General features: G+C 39.6%; 1 protein-coding gene across 1 annotated transcript in view; it reads left to right on the forward strand.

Annotated features, from left to right (window-relative positions):
* The window catches only part of FCRL1 (Fc receptor like 1), a 32050-nt gene extending 9621 nt beyond the window's left edge, over positions 1 to 22429 (forward strand). The window contains exons 5-11 of the mRNA XM_065945130.1: positions 15 to 293; positions 630 to 746; positions 2240 to 2267; positions 3535 to 3617; positions 3827 to 3898; positions 21678 to 21842; positions 22314 to 22429. Coding sequence (XP_065801202.1) covers positions 15 to 293; positions 630 to 746; positions 2240 to 2267; positions 3535 to 3617; positions 3827 to 3898; positions 21678 to 21842; positions 22314 to 22429 — 860 coding nt within the window. The remainder of the gene's footprint in view (positions 1 to 14; positions 294 to 629; positions 747 to 2239; positions 2268 to 3534; positions 3618 to 3826; positions 3899 to 21677; positions 21843 to 22313) is intronic.
* The last annotated feature ends 4534 nt before the right edge of the window (positions 22430 to 26963 follow it).

Here is a 26963-nt window from a genome sequence, read left to right on the forward strand (position 1 = left end):
ACTATCTCTCACAGTTCCAGTGTCTCGCCCTGTCCTCACCCTCAGGGCTCCTGGGGCCCAGCTGGTGGTGGGGCACACGGTGGAACTTCACTGTGAAGCCCAGAGAGGCTCTCCACCGATCCTGTACCAGTTTTATCATGAAAATGTCACCCTTGGGAACAGCTCAGCCTCCTTTGGAGGAGGAGTGTCCTTCAACCTCTCTCTGACTGCAGAAGATTCTGGAAACTACTCCTGCGAGGCCAACAATGGCCAGGTGGCCCAGCGCAGTGAGGTGGTACCACTCAACATCAAAGGTATAGCTTGAGTTGTGGAGCTGTCTTGGTCAATGTTTCTTCTCAGCATCCTGGAAGGGTTTTGCTGACCCCACAGTTTTGCTGGTGGGTATGCTACCAAAGATGAGGCTTTGCAGGTAGTCCTGTCCTGGGGGATGTATCCAAGGGGCTGTGAGGACATCAAGGCTGGTTCCTCTCTTCTCCTCTCATCAATGTGATAAGCTGCAAGTCCAGAGGTGCATAAATACATCCCACTTGCCCCAGGAAGAACAGGAATGGCCTCAATCCATGCTCAAAATATCTGCTCCCCAAACCCAAGCCCTTCTTGGCAGCTCATTTACAGGTCTCTTCCTTCAGTTCATATGGAAGACAGAAATGAAGTTCTTACTTCAGGAATCATTGAGTTGCTGCTTGGCATCCTTGCTCCCACCACTTTGGCCATATTATTTTGCTTCTGGTTCAAGAGAAAAATAGGTTAGTATTTATAGAGATTGGTATTTTGTTACTGTGACCTTTGTTTTCACTGAAATAAAGCAAGATTTGTGACATCTATACTATTAAGGATGAATATATTCCATTAGCTACCTTGCCTACAGATTTGCTCGCAGGCCCTCCCCTCAACTTTCCAGCACACAGGTCAGTATCTATTAAAGTAGTGAAAGTTTTTAGTAAAACCCTTCATCCCCACATGTTATCAGTTGAGGTTGAGCTGATACCTTGAACTTCAGTGGTTTAATGTTTATACAGAAATGTAACTATTTAAAATAACTAATCAGCCACTGGAAGAGAAATACAATGAACAATTCCAGTTATACTGACTATCTCCCAGTTAAAGTCAATGCACTAATTCTTATTTGCTTTAGAATACTGTCACATGATTTTTTCTCCCTGAAATGCTCAACCATGCATTCACACAGTCTGTTCATTGTTGTCTTTGTCACTTTTCAGTTTAAATGTCATTTTCTCCAAGAGGCTTCACCTGGCCATACAGCCTACAATTCTCTTCTAGGTGGCTCGGCCGGTAAAGAATCTGCCTGCAATGCAGGAGACCTGGATTCGACCCCTGGGTTGGGAAGATCCTCTGGAGGAGGGTAAGGCAACCCACTCCAGTATTCTTGCCTGGAGAACTCCCGTAGACAGAGGAGCCTGACGGGCCACAGTCCATGAGGTCACAAAGAGTCGTACATAACTGAGTGACTAAGCAAATCATAGCACACGTTCTTAATCAGAGTACCAATAGCTTCACACTTCATTTCAATTGATAATTACATATTTATTTGCATTTAATCTTGGGTTTCCTGTTCTCCATAGAGCAAGTTGGAAATGGGGCAAGAGAGGATGTGAGATTCTCTTAAATTCCAAGATTTTCAGGCATATTTGGAGACCTCACCCCAACCGTAATGTGTCTGTGGCAGTGCATTTTGTCATGATAAGATTAGGTTGAAAAGTGAGTGTTAGTTGCTCAGTTGTGTCCAGCTCTTTGCAACCTCGTGGACTGTAGCCCACCAGACTCCCTTGTCCATGGACTTCTCCAGGCAAGAATACTGGAGTGGGTAGTCATTCCCTTCTTCAGGAGATCTTCCCAATCCAGGGACTGAACTTGGGTCTCTTGTATTGCAGGCAGATTCTTTACTATCTCAGCCACCAGGGGAGCACTTTCAGGATTAGATTGTATGGTTGTAAAGCCAAAGCCAAAAAATGTTATAGGTGTGGGTACAGAGGCTTGGGCTCAAGTCCAGTGTTGATATTAACTGCCTTTGGGCAACTCAATGGACTATTCTGGACCTAAAGCTCTTCAACTGCAGTATGAAGGATCTGCCCAAATAATTGCCAAGATGTACGCTGGGCACAAAAGAGCACCTTGCAATGGGCATGCTAGAACAAGACACATTCCCTGCACAAGGACTGTATTAGAACACTGAGAGAGTTGTTCCTCTGACATGTTTGTTCATTTGTTTGACTTGCAGGCAGGCGTACAGCCAAGGATGCAGTCGGGTGAGACCTCTGCTCTGTGTGCGCTGATAATATAGATAAATCTATTAAAATATTCTTGAATTGTTCTCTCTTGTCAGCTTTTCTCCATGTTTTATCATACCTAAAACTGCCACTCCAGAGTTCTTCCACTGGTAACTTCTTTTGCTATTCCTTTTCTTTTAAGTATTAACTAATTAATTTAAATCTTTTCATCATTTGTCTTAACATCTCCTTCACTAAATCTGATGAATAAGAAAGTTCTACTATATCGATCAGTTTCATACATTTATTTGATCAATTAACCAATATCTGAGAGTATGTAAATCATTTTATTGAGTTCCAGAAATCATGAACACATGGAAAGATTTTGAGAGCTTTGAAGTATTTTAGAGTAGTTAAGATATACACACATTTCCAGAATACAGGCCAGAGAATAATCAACATACTGAAAAATTGTTGATGACATTTCTTAGAAGATTAAAGGAGGAACATATTTTTAAAAATTTATTTTTGATTTTATTTTGTTGACATATAGTTGATTTAATTGTGTTACTTTCAGGTATATCACACAATCATTCAGCTATCTTAATATATTCTTTTTCAGATTCTTTCCCCTTATACACTATTACAAAACTCTGAGTATATTTCCCTGTGTTATATAGCAGGCCCTTGTTGATTTAGAGGAGGAAAAGATTTTTAAAATACTTTCATTGGGAAATATCAGTATTTAGTTGATACATTTTTATAGCATGTTATTATTTTTGCCAGTAAAAACTAGATTTTTTTTTTTTGCAAATCAGAATAGCTGAAATTACTGATTTCATCTATTTGTAATTCCAATTACAAATCAGATTTACTGAAATTTTTCAGTAATACATGTATGTGCAAGACCATTATCTTTTCCTTCCTCAAGCTGCATGTTCCCAACTGGTTTCCATCTGGAGTAAATAAATATTTTTTCATTCAATATTTACTGAGAACCTATGATGCAAATAGCACTATCCTGGGTGTGGGCGATACCATAGAGAGCCGTCAGATAAGGACCTTACACTCCTGGAATATGTACTCTATGGATGCTCAGCAATGCCCTGCTCACTGCAAGCATAGAGTGATGGCTTGTACAGACAGCTATGCTGATTGCTGATTTCCACATAAATTAGCATTCTCTCAGGACATTTCTTCCTTCAGGCTTCTCTCCTTCACTGTTTTACTCATGGTCCCAGATAGTTATGTCTGGAACCTCTGGGATTCTATCCCAAATAGATAACGCATGTTTCTGTGTTTGCAGGAGCATTCCCGATCCTGTACCCCAAGAATCCAACTACTTCAACTCACAAGCCCCAGAGCAACTACACCCTGACTATGAAAATGGTGAGGCTTCCCAAATGACCTGGGCCGAAGTAGGCAGAGGGGGCTGGTCATGTCTCTGAACTGAACCTGACTCTGCTGTGTCCCCGCCACCTCTACAAATCAGTGACTCATCTGCCCTCATGGCTGTGATAGGTAGTAGGTACAGAGTGAATTAAATGTTTAGAAGAAGGGACTGTGTCATATAATGATGCTTCCTTCTTCTCTTTCAGTGAATATTGTAAGCGGGGATGAGGTTTATTCTTTGGTGTACTGTGTGCAACAGGAACAGCCATCAGCAGCAGGTGAGACAAGAGCGTGTGAATTTGTCCCTGACTTTGTCTTTCCTGGAGCCAGGAGGATAATCAGTGACTGCGTACGGCAACATGGCAGCTGGCACTGCTGCTTCTACCCTTGGAGCTGAATATGAGTATTGCTATGCCTAACTGAAGATTGGCCTGTGGTCTGGAAGCTGCCTTGAGTAGGTCCCAGTGAGGATGCCAACTTGTGTATCCCATTCCCTGTCTGATGGCAGCCTTGGAAATGGTACCAACTCTGTGTTCCCTATAGCACCCCAAAGGCTGCCTAGTTGTGGCTGTAGCCCCATCCCGTGCTTGATGCACACAGAAATACTGAGAGGTATTGATGCCAGGGGGGCTTCCCAGGTGGCTCAGTGGTAAAGAATCCCCCTGCCAATGCAGGAGCTGCAGGCTCAATCCCTGGGTCAGGAAGATCCCCTGGATCAGGAAATGGCAATCCACTCCAGTGTTTTTGCCTGGGAAATTCCATGCACAGAGGAGCCTTGTGGGCTACAGTCCATAGGGTTGCCAAAGAATCAGACACAACTTAGCAATTAAACAGCAACAACAAATGCTAGTAGGGACCGTCTGGCCCTCACACCTGCATGTGCCAATTTTCCTAGCCATATTTGTGACAGGCAGAAAAGCAAGACAGAAAATATCAATGGATGCAAGTTACAGGAAATAGGAGAGGAAGAAGACTTTATTAACATTAATTTAAGGAAGGACTCTAAAGGGAATCTCACATCTATTTGTCTTCACAGAATCACCCCTGGGGATACATCCTGGGGATAAGGTGAGTTAGAATCTTTGTTGTTTCTTCCTTGCTCTTTCACTCCCCTTCTGGGGATTGGGTCTCAAACTTCCACAACTATGGGCACTTAGGAAAAACAAAAGATTTCATCATCTATCTCCTATTTTTATCTCCCCACACAATGGTGATAAAAACATCCAATTACAACAGTAAAATGTCTTTATATAAGATAATTTTAGAGGCTCACATATGCATATTTTTAGCAATGGATGTATGAAAGTTTGTAGCTTAACTGTAGTGCATGCTTAGTCTAAAAGTTCTATTGGTCTGAAAATCTTTCTTCTGAAATACTGTTGAACCATGCATATATCACTTTGTGCTGTAAGGCTAGCCAAACAACATGTCAAAAACTAAATTGATATTGAATAAAATGAAACTGAGTGATTTTTGTCATTGAAAAATTGGTTATTTCTAAACCTTGATCAATTCAAGACTTCACTAATAGCACAAAATTGCTTTCAGAAAATTGCAGAAACTCCAACTCTGCATGTATGCAAATAGAGGAGGTGCTTTGTAATTTTGTCTAGTGTGGTGTGGCAGCCAACTGTCTCAGAACAGAATTCAAGTCCTTGATAAACTCTAGCGACAGGCTAAATTTAGTTTATGAATACGAAATTCTGATGCCCTTAAAAAATTTTAGCCCATGGAATGGCCTAATAAAGGCCCATAAAAATGAAAGAAGGTTTTGCATATGTAGTTCAGTTTACAGGTCATCAGGAGCATGTCTGTAGCCCAACAATGGGACCAAGCCCTTTGAAAATGCCTAGGGCCACAGTCTTCCAGAAAGCTCTGTGTTCTGTCTTGAGTGATGCACTGTAGTAGGATGAATCCAGGCTGATCAGAAAAAGAACCCGTGGAAAATATGTTCTACTTGTTTTCCTTGCTCAAGTTCTATCCATGTTCTATCCTGCTCAAGTTCTACCTTTGCTCCTAGGACCCCTCAGCCATATATTCCAGGCTGAAGAAGGCAGATCTTACAGATATGGACTATGACGATGTTATGTAGAGTTACAGAAGATTCTGCTCTTGGAAAACCATCCATGACTTCAAACCTCAGAGCCTTATGTCCTTCAGAGATCCTGGGAGAATTAGCATTCCAGTACACCTCATCCAGGTGCTTTCCTCCATAAAACTATTTCTGCATCTACTGTGAAGTGCAGTTTGCCCAAGCTTTGACAAGATCATCTAGAAGAACCAACCTGAACTCAGAAGTGGGAAAAACTTTGTTATTAGAACTTGATTCCTAATAGTTCTTTCAGGTACAGATCAAACTCTGCTCTAAATTCTCTCTGTAAGTGGAAGCAGGATGGGAATATAAGAACTTGAGATCTTGGGGGTAGTGAGACAGTGAAGCTTAGAGTGCATGAACCCAAGGTTAGTGATTTTTGTGGGACTGCTCCATACAGAGAGCAGCATCAATATTTTTTTTTTGCAAGTGCTTTCTCTGGGCAAACAGTACACAGCTCTAGCCATGTTTCTTAGATTGATCATCCTGCTCCTCCATAAAATATGTGACTCAGTGAATTTGGGGGTCACTATTACCAAACTAGAATTAAATCAAAGTTACATAAAATTCTGTTGTGGTTGCATTCAGTTTTAATGACATATTTTATACTCACAAGCCAATCTAGATGCCGCCATGTTTATAATAAGATATAGTCTTTGTAAGTTTCACTGCATCCACAGTTCTATATTTATTGCAACTTCTAGAAGTTTTAGGAATATGTTTTCTTCCTTAATTCATGCCTTTTTTTGGAAATGTGATAATATGATTTGAAGTCCATATTTTAATTTTAAAACAATCATAAGCTAACACACAAATTAAAACATTTGAAAAGTATATAATGTAAAAGTTAAAGTCTTCCCTATAAGTTAACACCACAAGTGTTAAAAGTGTTAAAAGCTTAGCATTGTTAAAATCTTAACTGTGCAGATATGTTTCTATTTTTTTGTAGTAACACTTCTACATACATGTGAATATATTTAGAAGTATATATATTTAATAAAATATCATGAAATATTTTAGAGTCTGTACTATTTTAAAAGGCTGTGTAGTATCCTGTGATATGATAAATTATAATATATATTTTCTTTTTTATTTTAGTAAAGTATAAATAACATAAAATTCACAGCTTTAATCATTTTTGAGCTACCAGTCTTTTATTTTCCACTTGTCAAATTCTTTATTTTTTTCTCATTTGTGTTTCTTCTATTTTTCTTTTTTTATTGCGATAACATTGGCTTGTAATATTGCATACATTTTATATGTATATTTGTAATTTTACTTTTATTTACACTACAGTGTGCTGACCATCAGGAGTTTAGTTTCAGTCCATTACCATATAATTAGTTCCCTTACCCACTTTGCTATCCTCACCCCCCTTCCTCTTTGGAAACTGCTAATTTGTTCTTTGTATCTATGTGATGGTTTTTGTCTTGTTTTGTGAATAGTGTAAGACAGGAGTCCAGTTTCATTATTTTGAATATGAACATCCAGCTTTCCCAACATCACTTATCAAGGAAACTGTCCCTTCTTCACTGAGTATTCTTCATTCTGTTGTGAGCTATTAGTTGACCATACACGCATGAGTTTATTTATGGGCTCTCAATTCTGTTTCATTTGTCTATGTGTCTGTTTTTATGTCCATACCATACTGTTTTTATTACAATAGGTTTGCAATATAGTTTAAAATCTGGATATGTGATGTCTTCAGCTTTGTTCTTCTTTCTCGATATTGCTTTGGTTATTTGATGACTCTTGTAGCACCATACAAATTTTAGAATTCTTTGTTACATTTCTGTGAAACGAATGTCTTTGGGATATTGATAGGGATTACATTAAATTTAGAGATGGCTTTGGGTAGTTAACAATATTAATTCTCTCAATCCATGAACAAAGGATATATTCACATTTATTTGTGTCTTCTACATCTTACATCAATGTCATGCAGTTTTAATTATATAGATCTTTTGCCCCTTTGGTTAAATTTATTCTTAAATATTTCACTGTTTTTAATGCTATTCTTTTCAGATAATTTGTAGTTAATGCATAAAAATGCAACTGATTTTTGTCTTTATTTTTTATTTTGAAACTTAGCTGTATTTTATTACTTCTAGCAATTTTTTGGTGGAGTTTTAGGATTTTCTATGTATAAATCATGTCATCTGCAAACAAAAATTTACTTCTTTTCTGATTTGGATGGCTTTTTAAAAAATTTTTTTTCTAATTGCTTTGGCTAGAACTTCTAGTATTAAGCAGAATAGGTAGGAGTGAGTACTCTTGCTTGTTCCTGATGTTAGAAGAAAAGTTTCAACCTTTCACATTTAAGTATGATATTAGCTGTTGATTTGTCATTTATGGCATTTATTATATGGAGGTACATTCCTTCTATATACAATTTTGAAAGTTGCTATCATGAAACATTTTGTCAAATGCCTTTTCTGTGCCTATTGAGATAGTTTTATAGTTTTAATTTTTCATCTATTAAATTAATATATTACTGCACCATACCAGGCTTCCCTGTTCTCCACTATCTCCCAGAGTTTGCTCAAGTTCATGTCCATTGAATCAGAAATGCTATCTAACCATCTCATCCTCTGCCACCCCTTTCTCCTTCTGCCTTCAATCTTTCCCAGCATCAGAATATTTTCCAATGAATCTGCTCTTCACATCAGATGGCCAAAGTGTTGGAGCTTCAGCTTCAGTATCAGTCCTTCCGATGAATATTCAGGGTTGATTTCCTTTAAGATTGACTGGTTTGGTCTCCTTGCAGTCTGAAGAACTCTCAAGAGTCTTCTCTAACACCAAGATTTGAAAGCATCCATTCAAATGCATGTTTATAGGAACCTATTAATTATTTTTCTATGTCATCCAACTTGTTATGAGGTAATTATTTGTAGTGGATTCCTATGATACCTTGTATTTCTCTGGTATTAGTTGTAATGTATCCTTTTTTCACTTATAATTTTATCTGAGTCCTCTTTTTCTTGTTTAATAGATTTGTCAATTTTGCTTACCTTTTCAAAGAACCAGGTTTACTGTCTTCTAATGTTTTCCTATTCTCTATTTTATTTATTTTTGCATGATCTTTATTATTTCCTTTCTTCTGCTAACTTTGAACTTAATTTGTTCTTGTTTTTCTAGCTCTTTGAGGTATAATGCTAGGTGTTCAATGAGGTCTTTCTTTTCTTTTTAATTTAGGCATTTGCATTAACCTTTCTTCATTAAACTGTTTCTGCTGTGCTCCCAAGTAATGCTGTGTTATGTTTTTATTTTACTTTGTCTAAAGATATTTTTTTGACTTCCCTTTTGCTTTCTTCTTTGCTCCACTGGTTGCTCATAAGTGTGTTGTTTAATTTCCATGTATTTGTAAAATTTCAGCTTTCTTCCTATTATTGATTTCTAGTTTCCTATCATTACTCTAGGGAAAAAAAAATTGATATAATTTATTTCTCCTAAAATTTGTTGAGAACTTGTATTGTGGCCTAACATATTATCTAGCTTAGAAAATGTTCCCTGTGTACTTGAAAATGGTGTGGATTCTTTTGCTGTTGGATGGAATGTTTCATATATGTCTGTTAGGTCTACTAGGTCTATAGTGTTGTTCCAGTTTGCTCTTTCTTTATTGATTCTCTGGATGATCTATTCATTGTAGACACTGGGTAGTTAAGTTCCCAAATATTATTGTATTGGTGCTTTCTCCTTCAGTTCTGTTTGTATTTGATTTATGTATTTATGTTGGGTACATAAATATGTACAATTGTTATATCTTCTTGGTAAATTAACCCAGAAGGCAATGGCGCCCCACTCCAGTACTCTTGCCTGGAAAATTCCATGGACGGAGGAGCCTGGTAGGCTACAGTCCAAGGGGTCGCTAAGAATAGGACACGACTGAACGACTTCACTTTCACTTTTCACTTTCACGCATTGGAGAAGGAAATGGCAACCCACTCCAGTGTTGTTGCCTGGAGAATCCCAGGGACGGGGGAGCCTGGTGGGCTGCCCTCTATGGGGTCGCACAGAGTCGGACACGACTGAAGCAACTTAGCAGCAGCAGACTATGTACAATGACCTTCTTTGTCTCTCCGTGCACCCCACCCTTTCCGTCCCCCACTGTGTCCCAGAGTTATAGCTTTTGACTTAAAGTCTATTTTGTCTGCTATAAATATAGCTTCTTTCTTTTGGTTTCATTTACTCAGAATTTGTTTTTTCATTCCTTTATTTTGTTCTGTGTTTATAGGTGATGCGTCTTTCTTCTGAGCAGCGTATAGTTAAGCCTTGTTTTATTATCCATTCAGCCACTTGATTGAAGAATTGAATTTAAATTTGAATAATTACAGATGTGCAAGAACTTACAAATGCCATCCCCTGTGGTTCATGGATAGACATCTTGATGGGTCCTGTGATGCAGTTAGTAACATTTATGTCCCTTTGGTCCCCTCTGAGGGTCCTTCCTGCCACTTTCTGAGTTGCTCCCCATCACTGTCACACAGCACACCTAAATATTCCCCTTTAGTCTATCCAACATCTGAGTTTTTGCTCCAATAGTGTCTTGGAAATTCTCTGCTGGACTCCTGGATTTCCACAAGGCTCTCTTGTTCTTTGGTGTTTGTCTAAGTTGGTGGTCTTAAAGGAAAGACAGAAGAAAATTCTTATTCTCATATGATGATAATATCACTCTGGTCCAGTTTCTTTCTTCATGAATTTTTGCTTTCTAGTTCTTTTTGCTACAGTCTGTGAGTTCATTTGTCCAAAAGGTACAAATGCAAAACTGTGACGTGAATGAACTGAGAGCCTGTGATAGATAGGGAAGTAAGTCAGAAAAAGAAAAACAAATATCTTATATTAACACACACATACACACATATATATAATCTAGAAAAAATGGTATTGATGAACCTATTTGCAGGGTAGGAATGGAGACACAGTTGTAAAGAACAAGATTTTGTCTCCTGATTCAATTTGGACTTTAAGTGTGAAGCCCATAAAAATTATTTAGTGTAATATTTTCTCCCCTACTCCTCCCCAGGGGAACAGTAATGTAATTTACATGTTTAATACTCTATTTTCACTTCCTTTTTAAAATCTGTAATACAGGAATTTCCCTTCTTATCTGTTTGGCTATGCATTTTAAAAATTAGGTACAATTTATCCATCCCTGAATGAATGTATGAATGCTTTTTCTGACTGAGGATTATACCTATTATACCTAGCAACCTAAACAGTTGCTAGAAGAGCATGTTAGAAGAGTGAGCAAAACCCTCTGAAGGGACATCAAAATTGAAAGCCAGGATATAATTTGGATCTTAGTGCTTATTTATTTTTCTGTCACAAACTGATGTTTAGCTGCCAGGAAGATACCTATAGAAAGCTGCTGTAGGTGATGCTATTAAGGGATGGGATAGTCAATGACCCATGGTCCACAGTTCTCAGTAATTGTCCTTCCCACATGAAAGTCATAACCCATTTCTCTTTTGGAAAATCCACGAATATACAATTAAAATAGAAAGTAGAAAGCTTCAAATTGAATTGCTTGATTCTTGGGGGCCCCTCTGCACCTGCCATCCCCAGGGAGTCTAGGCCACTTACCAGGTGGTATTTTTACACATGGAGGAAGGGCAGCTCCCTGTTGTAGATGCTACGCAGACATCTGTCAAGAGCCTCAGTAAGTCATTCTGTGCCTCTGTCTCCCCTCAGACCCCAAGACTAGCTTTACCTCTACTCCCCACCACACGCATGGCAATGCCTTCTGTAGAAGGGGTTTATAGCAACTTCTACTAATATTGAGGAAATGGTACTCTTTGTGAAGAAAAAATTGAGCTCTGTAAAACTTCAGTCTCTTAAAACAATCATTATCTAGAGCCAAAACTTACTTCTGCTCTTCTCTAATTGAGCAAATATGGGGATAACTCTTTTAGAAGCTGGATCTCTGAAGCATCCTTTTTTCTTTTCTTTTTTTTTTTTTTTTTTAAGGATTTGGTTGTGCTGTCTTAGTTGTGGTACACAGGATCTTTAGTTGCAGCATGTGGGATCTAGTTCCCTGACCAGGGATTTGAACCCAGGCCCTCTACATTGGGAGTGCTGAGTCTTACCCACTGGACCATCAGTGGAAAAATCCCTGGAGTATCTCCATCTTTACATCTTCCAAGGAGGTAATAAAGGACAACTTCCAGGCATTCTTAGTCTGAATTCTGTGTCATTCTATTTGACTTATATAGGGCCCCAGTAGATTTCTAGAAATTAATTAACTGAATAGTAGAGAATCTGCTGGGCAGAGGGGTCTGTTTCTGCCTTAACAACATCTGGATGTTGTCTGTATAGACAATATCAATATTTCCACTAGGCAATTCTTCTCCAGAAAGTCTCCAACAAACATTACCTCTGTGCATGTGTGCGAAGTAGCTTCAGTCGTGTCTGACTCTGTGACGTTATGGACTGTAGCCTGCCAGGTTCCTCTGTCCATGGGATTCTCCAGGCAAGAATACTGGAGTGGGTTGTCATTTCCTTACCATTCCCATACCTCCAAAAGTATGTATTTATTAGCCTGGACATAAAATTCCTAAGTCAAGACTTATCAAGAACGACATATCATGTTGTCCAAAATAATTATAGTAACTATTAAAATTACTACCACAACAACCACCACACAATGATGATGACCTTTCCAATGACCACTTCTATAGCCAAGTGTGTGTGTGTGTGTGTGTGTGTGTATGTATAATGACATTTAATCTGTCAGAGTGACCTTGGAGCCCCACATTCAACCAGATATGTCCAGAGATCTCTGAAGTTTACCAGCCTAGAGAAGTTTACCTTTTCTATCCTAGCTATCCTAGTAGTCAACTTCCTGAAATGGGAGATGCTATGTTTTTCCCTTCTTAGTTGTATTTCATGAAAGTGCTCTTGGTTTCAATTCTGGCATGCTCCATCTTGGTTTGGCACTGTACTATGTGTCTTATTCAAGATGCTGAACAGAATTTGCAGAGACTGCTTTTGCTCTGCATCTGAGAAAGTGTCTTTCTGTACATTACCACCTGTGGAATCTCCAAGTCAAGCATCTACGTGGTTGTGCCAAGAAACTTTTCTATTTATGAGTAAATCTGTTTTCCTCTGGTACCCTTGACTCCATCTTGCTGGTGGCTAATTATCTCTGCACAAGGGAATTGTTTTAATCTCTCACTTGGGTTAACTTTCCCCCCGCCCCCACCCCCAGCAATTTCACTTTTGCCATTACAATCTTAAACGTTAAGTTACCTTTTCTTCCACTGTATTACTTAGCTTCCTAATCTCTGGTTGTGGTCCCTAGCTTGCTTCCAAGTTTAGGTATGCTTTCTGTCTGTGTCTTTCCACAGGCCAATGTCTGCCATCTGTCAAATACAAAACAGCATCCAGGAACTTCCCTGATGGTCCAGTGCCTAATTCTCCACACTCCCTATGCAGGGGGTCTAGGTTTGGTCCTTAGTTGGGGAACTAAATCCCACATGGTGCAACTAAGAGTTCACAAGCCACAACTAAAAGATTCTGCATGCTGCAACTGAGATCTGTTGCTACCAAATAAATAAATGCATATTTTAAAAAATCAGCACCCAGATGGAGCATGTCAATCATCTAAGAGAACTTGTTGCCACCATTGTGGTCCATCCACCTCACTATGACAATGATTGTTTCTAGCAACTCATTATTTCTCCTTTCCACCTACAACACTCACCTTCACACAAACCATGAATTCTATCCCACACCATTTGGTAGCACCTTAGGAAATATTAATTTCCAACCAAACAAGCTACATTTCTGTACAAGACATATTGGGATTAATGAAAGGTTGTGAATATTTTGAAAAATTTCCTAAAATGTTTATGAAAACTTACACCTATCACTAACTCCTCCACCATCTTTTACTTTCTCCTCTCTCTACTCTCTTCCCTAATTTGCTTCCACCCATCAACAGTCTATGATTTTCTGGCCGGTCAAGAAGAGGAGGAATTATATACCAACTAGGAATACTTCCAGCAGGTAAGGACTTGATGATCAGCTCTGATCTCAGGGAAAGAAAACTTACCCTGTTTGAAACATAAATAAACCATTTATGCAGATAGCTAAAGTAGCATTGGATGGCTTCTCTGATAGCTCACTTGGTAAAGAATCTGCCTGCAATGCAGGAGACTCAGGTTCGATTCCTGGGTTAGGAAGATCTGCTGGAGAAGGTATAGGCTTCCCACTCCAGAATTCTTGGATTTCCCTTGTGGCTCAGCTGGTAAAGAATCCATCTGCAATGTGGGAGACCTGGGTTCGATCCTTGGGTGGGGAAAATCCCCTGGAGAAGAGAAAGGTTACCCACTTGAGTATTCTGGCCTAGAGAATTCCATGGGCTCTGTGGTCCATGGGGTTGCAAAGAATTGGACACAACTGAGCAACTTTCACTTTCTTTTCACTTTCCACTTAGCAATATATCATAAACATCCTTTATTCCTATTAAATATTCTTCTGCAGAATCACTTTAATGGCAGATTGGTAGTACGTGTGTAATTTATTTTCAAACTGCCTTTGTTAGGTGTTTTTAACATTTTCTTTTTACATGATTATAATGGTTCATAACATCACATATACACAGCAGCATTTCCCAAAATAAAACCACATTTATTGTGAATGATATTAAGTATTCACCTGAACAGATAACATTGAGTCTATGATTATTATTTCACTATCAGTCAGTCTCCAGATTACAAACATCTATGATTTTGTGATTTAAAGTTTCATGTTGCATAAGGTCCAAAAACACGACTTCCATCTGCCTGGACACCCTAGGAGATTGTTCTATGTAACATTTATGAGGACTACATATTATTAGAATGAGAATGACAGTAGGCTTTAACATGATGCATGCTCTGTAGGGTACAGTGATATTAAGGCCAGTCTGTGGTACAAAATACTGAAAGAGATGGGAATACCAGACCACCTGACCTGCCTCTTGAGAAACCTATATGCAGGTCAGGGCAACAGTTAGAACTGGACATGGACCAACAGACTGGTTCCAAATTGGAAAAGGAGTACGTCAAGGCTGTATATTGTCACCCTGCTTATTTCACTTATATGCAGAGAACATCATGAGAAACACTGGGCTGGAAGAAGCACAAGCTGGAATCAAGATTGCCGGGAGAAATATCAATAACCTCATATATGCAGATGACACCACCCTTATGGCAGAAAGTGAAGAGGAACTAAAAAGTCTCTTGATGAAAGTGAAAGAGGAGAGTGAAAAAGTTTGCTTAAAGCTCAACATTCAGAAAACTAAGGTCATGCCATCCGGTCCCATCACTTCATGGGAAATAGATGGAGAAACAGTGGAAACAGTGTCAGACTTTATTTTTTTGGGCTCCAAAATCACTGCAGATGGTGATTGCAGCCATGAAATTAAAAGATGCTTACTCCTTGGAAGGAAAGTTGTGACCAACCTAGATAGCATATTAAAAAGCAGAGACAATACTTTGCCAACAAAGGTCCGTCTAGTCAAGGCTGTGGTTTTTCCAGTGGTCATGTATGGATGTGAGAGTTGGACTATAAAGAAAGCTGAGCACCAAAGAAACGATGCTTTTGAAGTGTGGTGTTGGAGAAGACTCTTGAGAGTCCCTTGGACTGCAAGGAGATCCAACCAGTCAATCCTAAAGGAGATGAGTCCTGGGTGTTCATTGCAAGGACTGATGCTGAATCTGAAATTCCAATACTTTGGCCACCTCATGTGAAGAGTTGATTCATTTGAAAAGACCCTGATGCTGGGAGGGATTGGGGCAGGAGGAGAAGGGGATGACAGAAGATGAGATGGCTGGATGGCATCACCGACTCGATGGGCGTGAGTTTGAGTAAACTCCGGGAGCTGGTGATAGACAGGGAAGCCTGGTGTGCTGTGATTCATGGGGGTGCAGAGTCGTACACGACTGAGCGACTGAATTGAACTGTGGTACAAAAAGCAGTATGGCTTAGAAATAGGGAAGGGGACAATGTTTACAATGATATAGAGCAAGTGCTTTGAATCTCAGTGAAAATCTCATTCTACAAACTTAGAAATTGACTTAGGAAAATCTCACCTATGAAACCTGAGCCATTTTAACAATGGCCCTGCTATCTTAAGGGAAGATTGAGAGACAATACTTCATAGTAAGACATCAAAGTGTTTAAAAGGCAAGCTATGGAACTGGACTGCCTGAATTTGACTCCCAGTTGTTACTACTAGAAATTGACTATGTTGATTTTGATGGCTTTTTTTCTGGTGCTTCAGTTACCTCAACTGCATGAAAGGTAGAGCATGGACTTTACAAGTTTACTGAGCATTAAAAATAACTTTGTGAGCATAAAGCCCTTTGAATGCATTCAGCTTATTAATAGCCATATATAAGTGTTAATTATCATCAGTGTTAAGATGTGGAATTTCTCTGCAATTGAGAGGATCATCTTTAATTCTCTTGGCACCTATAGAAAAGAAGATAGTGGTGAGACATTGAAGAGCTCTTCTACTTCCTTTTCAGCTAATTGTGCAAAACTTACTTTGAAAAGTAGTTTTCATTTCCTGATCATGGAATTCAGCTGGTGGTTGTGGGAACATCTCAAATAGCTGAACCAGGCCTTCACACTGTTATGGTCATTGCTGATAATCTTTGGTGAGTTAACATGAATTTAGAACTAATGTGGAAGCAAGATGAGATCTCCAGCTTCTGAAAGGTCTAAGGATTTCTCAGAGCCCTGGAACCAATAGAAATGCTTAGGTCTCTGCTTCCAGCTTTGATTTCAAAGGCAGATGTAAAACAATGGCCCCAGGAAAATCCTGTTGCAATACATCCTAATTCTAAATGCTCAGGGCAGGTCCCTTTACCATTTGTTGACCATGATTGGAGTGAATGAATGAACCTGTTTTATCTTAGATCTCAGAGAATAATATGTTCTCATAAATAAAATTTTCATAATTTCAAAATTTCATAATGCTTAATACGTCTCCTTGAAAAGTATTTAGATAGTTATCAACAAGATTTTGGCTTTAAAGATGTATTGGTATCTTTAGCTAATGTTCCTTTGCTTAATCGTGGGCAATGGGGGAGAAGAGGGCTGCTGTTGAGAAGCAAGATTCCTTTTTTCTACATTCAGTAGGCACTAAATTCAGTAAGTCCCCTACATATGAACCTTCAAGCTGTGAACTTTCAAGGTGTGAATGTGCTTGCCCTGCATCTCCTATTGCTGATAATTCTTCAGAATGACCATGTGTCTATCATTGTTTCTCTGACTCTGGATCAGGAGTCGGGAAACTTTCTCTGTAAAAGGCCAGAGAGTAAATAGTTCAGGCCTTTCAGGTCTCTGTTGTAACTTTGTAAACTCTGTCATTGTAGCAGAAAAATCACTATGGACCATATATAAATGAATAGGCACAACTTTGTCTCAACTATACTTCATTTACCAGAACAGGCAGCTGATCAGCTCACAAGGCACTGTCTGCTAGTTCTGAGTCTAGGCCATTATGCAATTCTGAATTTCTTCATATGTGTGATTCTTTTCTAACATTGCATGAATAAATATAATCTCATCTTACTGCTTGATTTAAAATTGTGCTAAACAAAGGAGGTAAATGAAGACAATGCTTTATTCTATACACAGAAAATCCACATGAGCCAAGACTAAATCTGAGGAGCTGGAGAATTGTCCCCTTTCTTATCCAATGATAACCACCAAATGGGAGGGTCTTTGTGGGCTCTAAGGAATTGTACTGGGATAAACAGATCCCTGTCTCATCTTTAACTGTGAGACATTAATGGAACAGGAATGTATAGTGACACCTACAGGAGTTTTGGCTTTCAGCTTCCTCAGGAGCAAAACTGATCTCTTGCATTCACTCTATCCTTTGAATAATTCTTAGTGACCGACTCAAAGGTTTAGTTAGTCAACTATAGCCCCAAACCTGTGAAGTTGCTCATCATGAGCCCTTTCAATAGCATTTTCAATCATGATTTAGAATATTTCCTTCCTATCTGGGAAAGCATTATCCCTGGGAATATTTTCCAGCTTCTAGGTGAAGACTCTAGTAATGGTTTAAAGATTGGCTTCATTGTAAGTGCCAGGGCCAAGTCCCCATGGGATCTAGTCTCCATCTATAAGGAGAGCAAAATTCTTGAATTAAGCTATTGTTATTGCAATGCACCTTTTCTGCTCTTCTAATTTTATTAAACAACAGGTTGTCCCTCAATATTCAACAGGAAAGTCTGATTTTCCACCTATATCATTCAGTAACAAACCACACGTTTTTCTCAAAAATTACAATTCTAAATTTCATAAGCTTCTTGTGGCATTTGGCTCTAGATTTATAGTGATACTTCAGGAGGTATGACATCTCTTATATGACTGACCTGTCTTCCTTACACCATACATCCAAAATCTGGTAATCATGGTGTAACTGGACAGTGGTAGGGAGAATATTTTCATTTGAGATATAGCTTAGTTCCTCACCTTGGGGTCAAAATCCTCAACTATAATCCTAAAATATAATACAGGTGTGACAAACACAAAACATAGTTTGGTACATAAATAAGTGAAGACACAGGGTGGAAATTAGATAATCCATGACCAATCTAAGAAGAGCAGCCCTGGGGGAGGACATTTGTATTTGGCAATGACATTTTTTTTTCATAATTATCAGTCACCTAAGAACTGAGCCTTGGATTTAAACTCATAGCTTCCTCATTATACATTCAATGATTGGACAAAAAAAATTTGGAAGCATTTAAGAAGAAAGTTCTGAGAATTAAAATTACTGGATCTTATTCTAGTAACCAGCTTATTGTGCAGTTATCCAGGCCATTTTGTGGTTTCACCTAACTACTTAAGAAGAAAGAACAGAACATGAATTTATAATATGGCACAGAGCCTTAAAAGATTGGAAGAAAGCATAAACTATGGGAAAGAAAATGCCCACTAAGGACAATGGTCCCCTGTGTGATGTCACCAATGGAGAAAGCTAAGAAGTAGGAGCTTAAGCAGAATACTCTTTATCCATGTAAAAAGTTGTTCCTGTAATGGACTGACTGTTTTAGTCAGTTACCCATTCATGTGTTAAAACCATCTTCCCAAAGTGATAGTATTTGGAGGTGGGACCTTTGTGAGGTAAATAGATTAAAAGGGTAGAGTTTTCATGAATGGGATTAGTGCCCTTATATGAAGAGGTCAGAACTGGTTAGTTTTCTTCCTGCTTTATGAGAAAAGAAGTCAGCAGTCTGCAACCCGGAAAAAGGGCCTCTGCAGAACCAGACCATGCTGGCACCAAAACAGGGCTTTCAGGCTATAGAACTGTGAGAAATATTTGTGCTATTGATAGGCCCCCCTAGTTTATGATGGGGGCTTCCCTAATGGGAAGTTAAGGCTATTTACTCTGGCAACTCGGTGGCTCAGACAGTAAAGAATCTGCCTGCAATGCAGGAGACCTGGATTTGAACCACAGGTTGGGAAGATCCCTGGAGAAGGGATTGGCAACCACTCCAGTATTATGGTTTATGATATTTTGTTAAGTGCTAAGTGAAGTCGCTCAGTTGTGTCTGACTCTTTGGGACCCCATGGACTGTAGCCTACCAGGCTCCTCTGTCTATGGGATTTTCCAGGCAAGAATACAGGAATGGGTTGCCATTTCCTTCTCCAGGAGATCTTCCCAACCCAGGGATTGAACCCAGGTCTCCCGAATTGTAGGCAGATGCTTTACCATCTGAGCCACCAGGGAAGTCAGCCCAAATTGACTAAGATATTCCCTCAGGAAAAATAAGATGCACCTCTGTGTGCCTAATGGGTTGCAACTACCATCTTGTCTAAGGGTGAAGAGATTATCCCCAGTACAATTGCAGTGTCTAAGAGTAAGGGAGCAGGTTAAACATTAGATTCTCTGCAGAAATGAAAAGCCCAGTCCCCACTCCTCCCTTCTTTTTCAGACTGTCTCACCTTCTTGGCTCCTTCTTCTGTCTTTGAATGAAACAGTGTGATTCTGGTACTCCAGAGAGAAAAGGCCTGGAAAACAAAGACTGTGACTTATGACAAAACTGGAAAAGTTTTGTTTTCCACAAAGAAAAGAAAAGAGGTATTTTGTGAATACTTCACAAGAGTTATCTTGTGAAAAGAGTTATTTTTCACAAATGAAGTCTTAAGCTTCCCTGTCCAAAACTGGTAGTTGTGAGTGACACTGGCAAATATTACTGTACTCTTACTGGGAGAAAATTCTAAAGAAAGAAAAAAAAAAACAAAACTAGAGGGACTTCCCTAGTGGTCCAGTGGTTAAGAGTCTGAGCTCCCAATTCAGGGGGCCCAGATTCGATTCTTGATCAGGGAACCAGATGCCACAAACCTCAACTAAGGGTTCACGTGTTACCCCCCCCCCCAAAAAAAAAAGAGTTCAAGTGCTGTAACAAAGGTTGAAGATCTCATTGCATGCCACAACTCAGACCTGGTACAAAAAAAGAAAAAAAAAATAATAATAATAGCAAAGATTACTGTCTTAGGTAAAATCATCACTCTCATGGAAGCTGGACTGGACAGGAGACAGTGAGCAGAGCAGGTGAAAATCTCCTAGTGGAAACCTAACCATATATCAAATATGAATTGGAGTCCTTTGGTGTGACCATACAAGGGAGACATGGAAGATGACACATGTCTTGTTATGAATGCCCTGTTTGCTGGGATTGCTTTTCACTAGGTCCTTTTCAGCAGGAACTGCAAGTCGCACTGTTCTGAAAACCACTGTGATCCCTCATTTCGGAGTTGTTTTCATGTCTCAGGCTGACGTTTAGCTCCTTGAGGCCCACTGATGGCGGCCCAGTGACCCTGACCTCTCTTGAGAGACCTAGTCCTTTTCGCAGAGCTCAGATGCCCAACTGTAATTTGCTTCTTAAGAGATAGCAGGACCCTGGGGTCAGACTTGAGCAGCTCCTCAGAGCTCCAGATATCCATCCACCACACAGAATGAAGACTCACACAGGCAGAGACAGTGATTCACAGTGTCAGAAATCGGAGCCTCCAATCTTAAATTCATGAGCAGAATAAGTATTAGTGGAGCTGAGCATGGGGGAAAACGTGAACATGATAGCTTCAGCATGGATTGCTAATCTTCTGTTTCTTTGTGCAATTCCTGTCCTTGTGGAAAGTAGGAGTTGGACTAGAGACACTCAGCAAGTTGCGTTGGCATTTCATAAGAATAACAAATGCACTAAGCTCCTTATAATCTTTCTCTTTTTCATGAAAGTAATGTCATCAATCAAATCTTCATTGATCACTCATTGTGTGCCCTGGCATTTAGCAGTGGGCTGGGGACTTTAAAAGGCAAGGCTCCTACTCTCCAAATGGCTCCATGTGCTGAACTGCAACACATATTCAGCTAAATGAGGTATCAGAGAAAGCAGAAATCAAAGTGAACAGGAGTGGTCATAGGAGGGGTGACGATTTGTGTTGTGCCTTAGAATTGGGAATAATAGAGGAAATGTTATTATTATTATTAGGAACAGTGTCTTTTTCAAGGTAGAATTGAGTCTACCAGTGACCCTCTTCATTCTATGCAAAAACTGTGTCTGCACAGTGACTCATTTAAAAAAATGTTTCTTCTCTCATGGAGTGGATGCCCCCCAAGAAATTAGCTAAGATCTGGGTCAGGTCACGCAAGCATAGGTATCCACATACTTCAAGAATATTACCATGGATTCCATACCATTGTGTACTTATTATATGTTACATAGACAATACCCATATTACTCCTCCTTGCATTAGACAGTGAAATAAGTCTACCTTCTGGTCTCAGAGTTTTTCATAGTCAAGGTTCTCACATGTCATCTTCTATTCAGATAAAAGTCCCAGTCTGTGATGTAAGCTAAGATATTCAGGTCCCTAAAGGACAAGAGATTAAAGGAGGAGATCTCGTTCTGTTCTGCTCAAGGGCTGAAGGTATAGGAAACATCACATTTTCCTAGCACAGAGAGCCCACAGGAACCTGTCTGGGACAGGAGCCCAGCATTCCCCATCAGCAGACCTGGAGATCCCAGCTGTGAAGGGCCACCAAGCTGGCCAGTATTACTGTGGAGCTGACAATGGCCACAATCTTATCCAGAGCAAGGTGATGAATATCCCTGTGAGAAGTAAGTTTCACGCTCATTCATCTCAGACAGAAATCCCCAAACCAAGAGCCAGGAGTCATGAGGAAATTCCAGGAGATCCCAGCAATCAGTGCTGTGGAGAACCAACAACAATTTGAGGATGGGTTTCCTTTACAAGTTCAACTGCTGACATCTTTCTTTCCATGAAAAAAAACACAAAGGGGGCTGGGTTGGCATTAGAAACAAATAAGATGAGAAGGACAAATGATCATGTCTTTAGGCAATACCCAGAATTATATTTCCCCAAATTTCTAAAGATACTGTTGAGGAAACAACCTCTGATAACACAAGTGGGGATGAGGGAATGGAAGGAATACACAATGACCGAGAGCCAGGCTCCTTGCTGAGATCTTGGTATGGGAATTTGTGAGTCTAATGGGCATCACCAGTCCTCTCTGATAGCCCCACTTTGGGCCTGTTAATTCCAGTGTCTTGTCCTGTCCTCACCCTCAGGGTTCCCAGGACCCAGCCTGTCCTGGGGGGTGTGGTGGAACTTTGCTGTCAGGTTTGAAGCTGCTCCCACATCTTCCCAGTCCTGTACCGGCTTTATCATGAGGACATCAATCTGAGGAACAACTGAGCACCCTCTGGAGGAGGAGCATTTCTCAACCTCTCCCTGACCACCGAACATTCTGGAAACTACCATAAGGCCGACGGAGGCCTGGAGGTCCTGCTCAGTGAACTGGCCCGACTCTTTGTCGCAGGTGGGTTGATGGTCCCTGGATACAGAAAACGAAAGTGAAAGTTGCTCAGTCGTGTCCGACTCTTTGCGACCCCATGGACTATACAGTCAATGGAATTCTCCAGGCCAGGGTACTGGAGTGGGTAGCCTTTCCCTTCTCCAAGGGACTTTCCCAACTCAGGGATCGAACCCAGGTCTCCCACATTGCAGGTGGATTCTTTATCAGCTGAGCCACAAGGGAAGTCCAAGAATACTGGAGTGGATAGCCTACTCTTCTCCAGTGGATCCTCCCAACCCAGGAATCGAACCAGGGTCTCCTGCATTGCAGGCAGATTCTTTACCAACTGAGCTATCAGGGAATCCACAGATACAGGGATAGTATTATAATCAATGATTTTTTATTGGTAGTACATAGGAATTTCAGAAAAGAGGTGAAAGTATCTAGGTGATGTTGGCTAAGTGGGAGGAGTTAGAGAAAATGAGCTCATTCCAAGTCTGACTGCTTTTATTCTCTCTGCACTAACCTGAAAAGTACACACTATATTTAGATAAAATTACATGAATTTATATTTACCGTTCCTGCATAGTATCAGCAAGGATTCCAGGGCCCATTACTGATATAGATTGGATTTGAAAAAAAGAGAGAAAAGAAAAAAGAAAACCTTCAAAAATTTGCTCAATTATTTTTATGCTTCACAATTTTCTAAGGTTCCATGCAGTGGGCAATGTTGCTATATCACTAATTTTGCAATATGTCATTTTCCCCTGCATGTAGTCACTTGAGACTAAAATCATTAACACATTCTTCCATGCTTGACTTTTAAATAAAAAGTCCAATTATTAAATGTAGTTTAACAATTTCAATAGACAAAATTAGTTTATACTCAATGGAGTAGGATATAATAAGGAGTTATATTTAAATAAATTAAAACAAATTTGTACAATATTTTCTCTTTTACTTACCCATTTTTTTTCAGTTACCCTTCTCATTACAAGAACAGAGACTCCTTTATGAATTCATGAATTTATTTAACAGATCATAAGTGGCCATCTACACATACATGTCTGGTGGTTTACACTGGGTATGGGTTGGGACCTCGGCCAGAACAGTCAATTAGAGAGTGAATGTAAATGTGATCTGGATTCTTGGGTAGTGTGGTGGCCTCAGGGTAAGCCTCAGGGTAGGCCTTTTTACATGTTGGTTTAGGCTTCCAAAAAAAAAAAAAAAAGCATGATAGTGAATCTACAACATCTCATCAACTAATTTAAAAATTACCAGTGTCACTTCCACCACAATTTCACTGGAAATGCAGGAGATGCCAATTTGATCTCTGGGTGGGGAGGATCCCCTGGAGGAGGACATGGCAACCCACACTAGTATTCTTGCCTGAAAAATCCCATGGACAGAGGAGCCTGGCAGACCACGGTCTATGGGGTCAAAAAGAGTCAGATATGACTGGGCAACTGAGCACAGTACCCAACAAGGACTTCCCAGGCGGCTCAGTGGTAAAGAATCTGCCTGCCAATGCAGGAGACCTGGGTTCAATCCCTGGGTCAGGAATATCCCCTGGAGAAGAATATGGTAACCCACTCCAGTCTTCTTGCCTGGAAAATACCATGGACAGAGGAGCCTGGTGGGCTACAGTCCATGGGGTTGAAAGAATCGGACACAACTTATTGATTAAACAATAACAACAATAGTGTCCAACAAACTTGTCTGGATACAAAGAGAGGGAGTCTAGACTCCACTTCTAAATAAAGAAACTGTCAAAAATTTTACAACCAAATGTATTTTTTTAATTGAAGTATAGATGGTTTACAATATTGCATTAATTTCAGGTGTACAACACAGTGATTTGTTTTTGTTTTGCAGATTATATTCCATTATAAATTATCACCAGATATTGAATATAATTCCCATACGATACAGTAAATTCTTATTGCTTAGCTATTAAATAGTTTGTATATATTAATCCCATACTCCTAGTTTATCCTTTCGTCCCTCTCTTTCTTGTTTGGTATAGATTACTTGGTATTATTTTTTAGATTAGATGTATAAGTTATATAATTTGTCTTGGTCAGACATTTCACTAAGCGTAGTATTCTCCAGATCAATCCATGTAAAATACTACAAACGGCAGTATTTTATTCTTTTTTATATTACACTCATATTTTAAACATCTCCACACACTCACCAACATGAATTCCAATCCATGCCTCCCAACCTCATAGCTGAGTCATGCAGTCGTGTCTGACTCTTTGTGACCCCAAGGACTGCAGTACACCAGGCTTCCCTATCCATCAACAACTCCTGGAGCTTGCTCAAACTCGTGTCCATCAAGTCGGTAATGCCATCCATTTATCTCATCCTCTGTCATCCCCTACTTCTGCCTTCAATCTTTCCCAGCATCAGGATCTTTTCTAATGAGTCAGTTCTCCGCATCAGGTGGCCAAAGTATTAGAGTTTCAGCTTCAGCATCAGTCCTTCCAATGAATATTCAGGACTGATTTCCTTTAGGATGGCCTGGTTTGATTTCCCTGCAGTCGAAGGGATTCTCAAGAGTCTTCTGCAACACTACAGTTCAAAAACATCGATTCTGAAGCACTCAACTTTCTTTGTGGTCCACCTCTCACATCCATACATGACTACTGGAAAAACCATAACTTTGACTAGATGGACCTTTGTTGGCAAAGTAATGTCTCTGCTTTTTAATATGCTGTCTAGTTTGGTCACAGCTTTTCTCCCAAGGAGCAAGCGTCTTTTAATTTCATGACTGCAGTCACCATCTGCAGTGATTTTGGAGCCCAAGAAAATAAAGTCTGTCACTGTATCCAGTGTTTCCCCATCTATTTATCATGAAGTAATGGGGCCAGATAACATGATCTTTATTTTTTGAATGTTGAGTTTTAAGCCAGCTTTTTGACTCTCCTCTTTCCCATCATCACACTTTATTTCCTCTTTGCTTTCTACCATAAGGGTGAAACCATCTGCATATCTAAGGTTATTGATATTTCTCTCAGCAATCTTGATTCCAGCTTGTGATTCACCAAGCCAAGCATTTCAGATGATGTACTCTGCATATAAGTTAAATAAGCAGGATGACAATATACAGCCTTGACATACTCCTTTCCTTGTTTGGAACCAGTCCAGTGTCTCAGGTTCTAACTGTTGCTTCTTGATCTGCTTACTAGAAGTATAAAAGCATGCACCTTTTATTAACCAACACTTTCATAAAGGTGTTGTGTTTTTAGCATTTTCAACATAACTATATTTCTTTGTAGTCTATTAGTTGTAAGTCCAAGAATTTAAAGAATTTCTCCAAATGATATATCATACTGATCCTCACTCATACTCTACTAGCCAAAAATTATTACTAGTGCCCAAGCTCTAGAGCCCTGCTGCATAACTGTTGCATCCATTGTCAAAAACAATGTGTCATATAGTTAAAAATTCATTAAGAAGATAGACATCATGTAAGTGTTCCTTCTATAATAGAAAAAGAAAGGAAAGGAGGAAGACAGGAAGGAGGAAAGAAGAGAAAGGAAGAAGAAAATAAAGAAAGCATGATGGAGAACACACCAGACTCCTTTCAGTTCCTGTGATGCTATAGTTTAAGGAGAGAAAGGAACATCATACATGTTGAGTCCTGCCCTAGGCCACAGGTGAGATGCCTTGCAAGGCCACAGAAACAGAGCCCAAGATCATCTCTGAAGTTGACTGAGACCCACAGTAACCATTGCCAAAAGCCCTTGATTATCAGTAGCAAGCTTCCTGACTCCTAGTTAGGCAAAGATATCCACTCCAAGAAACACCCTATAGTCTCCCAACCAATCACCTAATGCCAACCTTCCAGCAGGAATTTTCTTTGTCTTGAAGCCATAAGAATTAACCATTAACCCACAAAAACTGTCTGCTCTCCCTGGTCTGTCAGGAGGTCAGCCCTCTGTGCTCACAGTGCCCACTTTACCTCTGTTCTTTATTCTTAATAAACTTACTCCTTTCTGCAGTACTCTGTGCCTGGAAATTCTTTTCCAACCTGCACTTGGACTGCCTCAACAATGCAATCACATAAATACATACAGAAAGACAAAATTTGGTAACTGTCATGGGGGGAAAGAATAGAAAGACATTTGTTTAAAGAGGACTTCTTTCCCTTGTAGCCTCAGAATGGCCTCCTCATAGAAGGGAAACTTGATCAGAGATTTCTCTGTTTCTAATATAAAAATGTCTTTGAATGGTCATAACTTTCTATCCTACTGAGAATTGTCCGTCTCTATGTGTAGAGCATGCTTTCCCAGCAGAGGTGATATCAACCTCAAGGCAGCAAAAACTGGTCCTTGTAGAGGTGAAAAAAAAATCTTATTTTTTATGTATAAAGCATATATAATAAATACATAAAGATATACAGCACATCTGTGCT

This window comes from Muntiacus reevesi, chromosome 1 (genome assembly GCF_963930625.1).
Source record: "Muntiacus reevesi chromosome 1, mMunRee1.1, whole genome shotgun sequence".
NCBI classification, from domain to species: domain Eukaryota; kingdom Metazoa; phylum Chordata; class Mammalia; order Artiodactyla; family Cervidae; genus Muntiacus; species Muntiacus reevesi.